We start from the raw sequence: 8,992 nt of genomic DNA, 5'->3' as shown, positions 1-8,992 counted from the left end.
GGGCGCCCCACCGCGAGGGCGGCGCTGTGGGCGCGGGGTGGCGCGCGCGGGCGTCTGGCTCGCCTCTGAGCCGCGCTAGGTTGGGACGCAGCCAGGGCCCGGGGGTCCAGACTGGGGAGGTACAGCTGCGGGCAGAGCCTTAGCGCCCTATCTGCAGAGGAGGGACCGGGCCATTATGGGGGCGCACATTCTGCCCTGGGACCACCCCGGACCCCGAGGGCTTAGGAAGCTTCTGGGCCCTGGGCGAAAGTATAGTTTTCGAGCGGCTGCTCTTTTTCGTTTCAGAGGGTGCCAACCCTGACGGCTTCGGGCAGGGTCAGTAACTACCATAGTAGTTTGGACCTGCTGTAATTCTGGCCCAGAGCGAAAGCTTTGAGTTCACTGGTTTGTGCAGCCTTGTCAAAAATACAATACACCAGATTTGTTTAAACTTAGGCCTTTTGAAAAAATGGAATTAGCCCTGGAAGGTAAATTGGCAGTGCCGTTTTGCTACTGTGTTAGAAATCTTCAAATGTGCCTATGTTTTAGACCTGGCAGTTCTAAGATAGCACCCTGAGTGGTTACATGGAGAAATACATGTACCAAGATACCTAGCACAGTGTTGTTTACAACAGAAAACTGGAAATCATCTAAATGTCTAGTGCTAAGGAACTGGTAAGCAAAAAAATAGACATTGGAAGAAATAATGTAAAAATGTGAAAAATAATGTAATTATATATACATATACTTGTCTTTTTGAGACAGGGTCTCGCTGTGCAATTCACGCTGGCCTTGAGCTCACTCTGTAGCCCAGGCTGGTCTCAAACGTGAAATGATCTGCCTGCCTCAGCCTCCTGACTGCTGGGATTACAGGCGTGCACCACCATGCCCAGCTAATTTTTAAAAAAACACCAAGCCGGGTGTGGCAGTGCCCTCCTGAAATCCCAGCACTCTGAGAGATTGAGGCAGGAGAATCACAAGTTCGAGAACAACCTGGACAACTTTGCAAGACTCTGTCTAAAAAAATGGGGGGGAGGCATAGTTCACTATGAAGGCCCTGGGTCCAATCTCCAGTAACACCCTAGCACCATCACCAAAAGCTATTGACACAGGAAAACACACAAATTATATTACTCAGAAAAAAAGCAAGCTAAAAGATGTATGTGTAATATGATGTCTTTTGTATAAAAATATATGAGAGGTTGAAGGACTAAACAATCAAAAGTAAATTGTGGTTTTCATCTCTGAGTAATGAGACCGAAGATAATTAAACAAGTATGTGCAAAGTGGTGCATCACTGAGGTGAAAGATAGGAACAAGCAGGGTAACTTTTTAAATTCCCTCAAACTTTTCTTCACCTTTCCCGAGAATTCTGCATTAATCATGCATTATTTTGTAACTAGGAAATGTATTTTACAGTAAGAAACAAAATGTAAGAGAGGAACTTTAGACCCCATTCTGAGCATTTTGGGCTCAGGAATTCAGGCTCCAAGCCAAGAACCAAGGGATTGTCAGGGTTTTGAGCTCCCCTCCAGCTCTGACATTCTAAGAATTCTGAGAATGGAAAAATTCTGGCTTAGACCAGGGAGGAGGAAGGAGAGTTTGGACAGACCATGTCTTAGCTTAAGGTCCCAAAAGAACTGGTTAATAACGTCTCAAAAATTGAGAGACAGTCGACACTAAGAGCTCAGGTAAGGAAGAGGGCAGCCCCGTGGTAATCAGTAGCACCGTGAGCCCAGGAGATGGGAATAGAGCACAATGCCTGGCGCCACTGTTGACAGGTGTGTGTGTTTGACTGGGAGGAAGAGAAGTGGGGACTACAGCTCAGGTGGTGGGGTGGGGGTGCGGCTGGGTCTGCCCAATTCTGGAGGAAGAACAGGGCAAAGCTGAGAAGATGCACTGAGAACATTCCGGGCATGAAGGCATCCTGTGTATCCATTTCAGCTTTGTCATGGTGTTAATGCGCTAAGTGGTGTCCCCATAAGACACGTCCATGCCCACACCCAAGCCCCCAGAGCCTGCTGATGGGTGGAAGACGAGGTGGGGAAGGGTCTTTGCAGATGTAATGAAGGGTCTTGATATGAGATCTTGGATTATCTCAGTGGGCCTTAAATCCAGTGACAAATGTAAGAGATACCCCATGGAGCTGGGCATGTTGGTGCACACCTGTAATCCCAGCACTCAGGAGGCTGAGGCAGGAGGATCACCACAGATTTGAGGCCAGCCTGAAGTACATAGCAAGACCCTGTCTTAAAAAAAAAAAAAGACACCTATGGAGAGATAGAGAGAGGAAAAGGCCATGTGCAGGAGGCGGACATTACTGTCATGCAGCCATAGCAAAGGAGCCACTGGAGAGGTAAGATTTTTTAAGATTTTTCCTTAAAATGGATTTTAAGATTTTCCCTAAAATGCAGCCTGGCCCTGCCCACAGCTTTATTTCAGACTTCTGGTTTCTAGAAATGTAAGAGAATACATTTCTGGTTTTTTTTTGTTTTTGTTTTTTGAGATAGTCTCACTGTGTAGTTTTTCAGCTGACCTTGAACTCACAGTGATCCTCCTGCCTCAGCCTCCCAAGTGCTGGATTACAGACTTGTGACACCACACCTGGCTCTATTTCTGTTGTTTTAAGGTCGTTAGTTTGTGGTACTTTGCTATGGCAGCACTAGGAAACTACTGATGCAGATGTTGCAGTGGGCCCAGACTATAAGTCTGCCTCAAGATACCAGAAGGACTCTATCTGTCTTTATTCCTAATCCATGGCTAGAGAGAAGGGGATTTTCTCCTTCTACCCCACCAATGAACAGCTTCCTTCTCTGCAACCCTAGGCTAGTCAGAAACATGTTTTAGCAACATGTTCCTCAGTGCTCGAAGGCAGAGACCATAATGGCCAAAGATGTAGCTTTACACAACCGCGGAGAGGTCCTACAGCAGGTGCACTGGTTGGTTAGTCGTGAGTACACACTGTCCTAACCAGAGGGGACTCCAGACACAGAACTCTGGGGGCTGAAGAGTGTTTTAGCGTTTGGCAGACTCCCATCTGTGAAGGCATGACCCGGGATTAGCGTGCACATCACCCAGACAAGAGAACTGGCCACACAGAGAGCTAAGGAAGAAACAGAGCTGTAAGGAAGACATTTGGAGAATTAGTGAGCTACCACTGACAGAGCGACATCCAGCTTATAGGCGGAAGCTGTAAGAGTGAAGCCAAAAGTGCAGTGGAGCCAGGCATGGTGGTGCACGCCTGTAATCCCAGCACTCGGGAGGCTGAGGCAGGAGAATCGTTGCAAGGCCAGCCTGGGCTACAAAATGAGTTCAAGACTAGCCTGAACTGCATAGTGAGACCCCATCTCAAAAAAAGACACCCCCCAAAAAAAAGTGCAGTGGAGCCCCCATGAAGTTGGAGAATCGAGGAATGTGGAACATCTGAGGAAACCTGCTAGAGAGAAGCCACGAGGGCTACAACCACAGGCAGTGCCCGAGGGGCAGCACCCAGCCCTGTGCACTCACATCTCATTGCCACAGCTGGCCCTGGGTGCCGGACATGGAACTACAGCACTGACTGTTTGCCAGGTTTTGGTCTTGCTTTAGTCCCATTGACTTCTTTCTCTTTTTTTTATTTATTTTTAGTTTTTTAAAATTTTATTTTAAAGGGAAAAAATAAAAATAAAACAGTTTCAAAACAGGCTAATAGGAGAATAACAATAATTAATACATTGTGTATGGTTATCTTCATTGATTTCTACCCCCCTATTGGAATGGGAGTATTTACTCTTTGTCATAGTACGTTGGAAGTATTTAACCTTCTTTTGCTTTTTACAGGGGTTCATGGCCAAGCGTTTGCTTTCAGGCTGTGATAAGATGTGGGACTTGGACTTTTGAGCAAGGCTGGAACTGTTAGGCCTTTGGCAAACTTAGAGCTTAAAAATGGACTAATAACAATTTACATAAAGAGATGTGCCGGAGTCTTTTGTTGGCCAGGGGCACAATGTTATGGTTCATATCTAGACGTCCCCTTAACCCTGCCTGCAATCATAGGTGGGACCTTTGGAAGGTGACTGGTTATAAGGGCATAATAACCGACCTGCTGTTAGGAGGAGGAGCTGCTCAGGAGAGGTGGTCACTGCGGGTGTGACCCGGAAGGTTACATCCCCCTTCTCAGCTCCTCCCTTGACACTGCTTCCTGCCCACCATGCTGTGAGCAGCTGTCCTCTGCCAGGCTCCTCTGCCACCCTGTTCTGCCTTATAGCTAGCTGAATATGCACTGAAACCTGGGTGAAAATACAGCTGTCCTCCCTTAAGTTGTGGGTGTTGTGCCTCCGTGATGAAGATGCATTCTGTCTTGCACAGGCCCGCGTGCCTCCATGTGTCAGGGTCCGGGCAAGGTGCTGGCTGACAACACAGCTGACTATGCAGAGTACATGCTGACCTGGGCATGGCATCACACACCAGTAATCCTGGCACTTGGGAGGCTGAATTAAGAGAACTGCAGGGGGCTTGAGGCCAGCCTGGGCTACACAGTGAGTTCAAGGACAGCCTGAACTACATAGGAGAACCCTATCTCAAAAAATAAACACAGAGAAATGAACCAGAGTGTTTGCTGGATCTGACTGCCATGGATGGCTCTGAATTTGGAATAAGAAAGGCAACCTAGAATTGTGCGTGTGTGTCTTTATGCAAATTGTTATTAGTCCATCTTTAAAAGTGTGTGTGTGTTTTGCTTGCGATTGAATTTGGAGACTTGTGCATGCTAGGCATGTGCTCTACCACTGACTACATCCTACCCCAAGAGGCAACCTTCAATCTAACTTATTACCTCCTAAACTGATCACTTGGAGAACAGCTGTTACTCACCCATACACATTTTGTGCTACAACATGACAGTCACTCAGACAGGGCAGGAATTCAGAATGGCATAAAAGTTTGATGTCATACTAGGTATGGTGACACATGCCTAAAATCCCAGCACTTTGGGTGGCAGAGGCAGGAGAATTGCAAGTCTGAACCCAGCCTGGGCTCTCAGTAACTTAGTGAGACCCTTTCCCCCCAAAATACCCCAATGTCATGCTCCTAGGACAGTTGTAGTTTGACACATTGATATGAGTTCCCTGAGCCCAGGAAAGATGTCCTAGTCAATTCTGTATTTCTCAAGTGTTTGGCAAAGAGGTCTGCAGAGAGGAAATGTCCTATAATGGCTGCTGAATAAAAGGCTGACTCAGTCAAACCCTGGACCCTGCCCTTATGGAGCTCAAGGCTATTAGGGCAGATAAAAATGTCATAAATCTCCCTAACGTGAGTTAGATGGTGGGCAAGTTTATCATCAAGGGCAACCAAAGAACAGTGGTAGCTCAGAGACACCGTTGAGCTCTCTGGACTGGTGTAGAAGCCTTGTTAGAAAGCCTTCCTGAAGCTCAGCATTGTTGTGCATGCCTATAAACCCAGCACTGGGGAGGCTAAGGCAGGAGGGCTGCTGTGAGTTCGAGGTCAGCCTGGGCTACACAGTGAGTTCAAGGCCAGTCTGAACCACACAGTGAGACTCTATGTCAAAAAACCAAAAAAAAAAAAAGTCTTCCTGGAAGAGATGGCATGTGAGCTGAGTCTTAAGAATAGAAGGGGGCGGGGCTGGGGATTTAGCTCAGCGGCAAAGCACCTGCCTGGCAAGCGCAAGGTCGTGAGTTCCGTTCCCGGTACCAGAGAAAAACAAAAACAAAAAAAAAAAAAAACAAAAAAAGAATAGAAGGGGGAACAGGCCAGGATACAGCTAAGCGGCATAGCGCCTGCCTGGAAAGCACAAGGTCCTGAGTGCAATTCCTGGTACCAAAAAAAAAAGAAGAGGGGGAGGCACTTATACAAGGCAGAAAGTGGAACTATTTAATACCATCGTGGGTACACAAGCCCTGATCTATCAGAGGGGAGGTTGGCTGAGGCACTTGAGTGGGGTCCTGGCCCCTTCTGTTGCAGGTAGGACCGCTTTAGGTCAGGGGTCATGAGGCCTACAGAGTCCCCAGGGAAGAGCTAGCTAGAGACTCTGGCCGTATACCAGCAGCATTAGAAGCATTTCAGTACTCCAACACAGCACACTGCCAAGTGCGTGCTCGACGTCCCTAAGTACAGACATGAAATGGCCCTATTCTCTTGTGGCCTGTCAAAGCCACTGGGGCCTTTTTAGAATGTGAGCTCCAGAACAGGGGAGTTCTCTACTACATGCTGCATCCCTAGAGCCTAGAGTGGTATCTGGAGGGCTGGAGGCTGCAGCTGACTGTTTGCTCCCTGGGTGGACTGGGACCTCCTAGCCCATGCTGGGCATCTTCTCACTCATTTACCTCACCTCCTCATCTAGTCAGCCCGCCAAGCCATGCTCTTGTGAGTCCTAAATATGACCGAATATGAAAACCAGATCCTGTCACTCTCCTGCTCAAAATATTTGATGTTTCTCCTTCCCAGAATACCATTCTCATTGTTTTTACCAATTGGGCCACTACTTTATCCTCAGAGTTCTGATCAAATTTTGCCTAATTCTGTAATAACTTGAGTCAGAATTACTCTCCCTCCCCTAAACATATTTTGATAGCATTTGTCTCACTCAATGGACCATGAGTGAGTCCCTCCTTAGGCAGGGACTGTCCTGTTCATTTCCATACCCTCAGGCCTGGCCTGACATACAACAGGTGCTAAACAAATACTGAATGCAAGAATGGATGGTATTCCAAGCAAAGAACTAGATTAGCAAAGGTGATGAAAAGTTTGGAGAAAAAATGGCTTGTGATTAGGGGTGTAGCTTGGTGGTAGAGCACTTGCCTAGAATGAATAAGGCCCTGGGTTTGATCACTAGCACCACTAAGAAAAGCCAAAAAAGTTTATAAAAAGGAATGGTTTAGGGCCGGGGATATAGCTCAGCAGCACAGCACTTGCCTGGCAAGCACAAGGTCCCGAGTTTGATTCCCAGTACAAACAAACAAACAAAAAAAAAAAAAAAAAAAAAAAAAGGAATGGTTTAGCTGATGTGGTGGCACACACCTGTAGTCCCAGGACTGGAGGCTGAGGCAGGAGATTATTGTGAGTTCAAGGCCAGCCTGGGCTACATAGAGAGACCCTGTCTAAAAAAAAAAAGAAGATTTGATTGGACCAGAGTATGAGGGAGAAGACAAAATGGAAAGGTCTCTTGGATAAGGGTTTATTGCTTTTTTTTTTTTTTTAAAAGACAATGCTAGGCTCTTCTCAAACTCAGAATCTTCCTACCTCACACAGCCTTCCAAGTCCTGGGATTATATGTGGCCCCATCACACCCAGCTTTGGGTAAGGTTTTGGGGACCTGGAAATGGAAAGGAAAAGGTGGACAAATTTTGGTAAGCAGTGGAGACCCACTGAAGAGGTTTTTGAGCAGGGGAGTAAAAAGATGAATTTAGTTTAAATCATAAAACATAAATTAAAACTTAAATTTAATTTAAATCCATCAGAGTCTCTCTGATACCTACTCTCAGCTTTCTGTTCTTGCTCAAATTTGCCTCCTCTCCATCACCTATCCTTCCACCTGCTCACCTACCGGCTCCTCCGAGCAGCTTGCCCGGCCCCTTTACCTGCTCCCCGGCTGAGCGAGGGATATGTGCAGGGGGTGCCTTGCCACTCTGCCAGCGACACTCTGCCCCAGCGCTCCCGTCTTTCCCCTTCCTTGCCTGGAACTGGGAAGCAGGCCAGTGTTTGCTGAAGCTGGCTGGCAAGCAGCTGGGTGGTGCCAGGGAGAGCCTATGCAGTGCCAGGTAGTGCCTTGGGTAACCCTGATAACCTTCCGCCTGAGCACACACCTGCCTCAACTCCCCCCACCCAGGCTTTCGGGGAGGGGGCACAGGGCCAGGCACACCAGCGGGACTTTGGTTCCACCTCTACAAAAGGGCACTCTGAGTCAGGCGGCTCCCCTCAAGGCTTGCTCCTCCCCACCCGGCTCCTGTTTCTGATGCTGCACGTACAGCCCGTACACACCGTGTCTTGGGACACCCCAGTCAACCACATGGCTTCCCTGGGCCCCAGCCCTTGGCTCCCTCTGCTGATTTCAGCCCCTGCTGTGCAACTGCTGCTGCTGCTGCTGCTGCTGGTGCCTTCCCATCCCCAGAACCTGTCCTGGATGCAGGGGGACCCCTCCATGGAAGGAGATTCATCCGGGGAAAGTGATCCACTGGGTGAGGCGGACCGGCCCCGTGAAGAAGATCCACCTGGAGGGGTGGATCCACACGGGGAGGGTCCACCTCAAGTTCACGCTAAGCCAGGAGAGCAGGAGGAGGACCCCCTGAAGTTGGAGGATCTACCCACTGTCGCCACTCCGGAGGGAACCCAAGGCCATCAGAATAATGGCCACGGGGACAAAAAAGGTAAGTGATCATCACCTCCCAAATCTAGGCTCCAGTAAGTCCAGGCCTCGGCTCCCACAGCCCTGCCCAGGCAGTCCTTCAGGGAAGGAACACGTACAGTACTCTAACAGCGGCCCTTCCAGGCGCCCCAAGCCATTAGATCCTTCCCGCCCTTCAGAGACAGGAGACAGATGCGAGAAGGAAAAAGGAGGGGGACAACTAGAAGAGATGGGAAAGGGGCAGGCGGGAGAGAAGAGATGAGGACTGCGGGGAGAGAGAGAGAGACAGACAGAGACAGAGAGACAGACAGCCAGAGAGAGAGAGAGAGAGAGACACACACACACACACACACACAGAGAGACAGAGGGACAGAGACAGAGAGACAGAGAGACACAGAGAGAGAGAGAGAGAGACCGAGGGGCGGAGTGGGGGGAGCCGCAGAGACCCCGTCGGCAGGCTGCGGGGCGGAGAGCGAGCCGAGGCGGGCGGGCAGGCCGGGGACCCTCTCCGGCCGCAGCCGGGCAGCCTGGGGCGAAGGCGGCCACCGGGAAGGGCAGAGGCGCGGGGCGGCTCCGGGGCAGCACCACTCGCAAGCCGGGGCGCCCCCACTCCCGCCCGGACCGACGCCCTCTCCCTCCGCAGGGGCCGCGCGCGAGCACTGGCGCTACGGAGGT

At 49.6% G+C, this 8,992-nt stretch overlaps 1 protein-coding gene across 1 annotated transcript in view; it reads left to right on the top strand.

Moving 5' to 3' along the window:
* Positions 1–7,462: 7,462 nt before the first annotated feature.
* The window catches only part of Ca9 (carbonic anhydrase IX), a 6,487-nt gene continuing 4,957 nt past the window's right edge, over positions 7,463–8,992 (top strand). Inside the window, exons 1-2 of the mRNA XM_005401177.2 lie at positions 7,463–8,339; positions 8,961–8,990. Coding sequence (XP_005401234.1) covers positions 7,928–8,339; positions 8,961–8,990 — 442 coding nt within the window. The 5' untranslated portion in view covers positions 7,463–7,927. The remainder of the gene's footprint in view (positions 8,340–8,960; positions 8,991–8,992) is intronic.

The sequence above is a fragment of the Chinchilla lanigera genome, unplaced genomic scaffold (assembly GCF_000276665.1).
Source record: "Chinchilla lanigera isolate Chin_1 unplaced genomic scaffold, ChiLan1.0 scaffold00071, whole genome shotgun sequence".
NCBI lineage: Eukaryota > Metazoa > Chordata > Mammalia > Rodentia > Chinchillidae > Chinchilla > Chinchilla lanigera.
The sequence above is the reverse complement of the archived record's forward strand: the minus strand, read 5'-3'. Positions and strand labels throughout refer to the sequence as shown.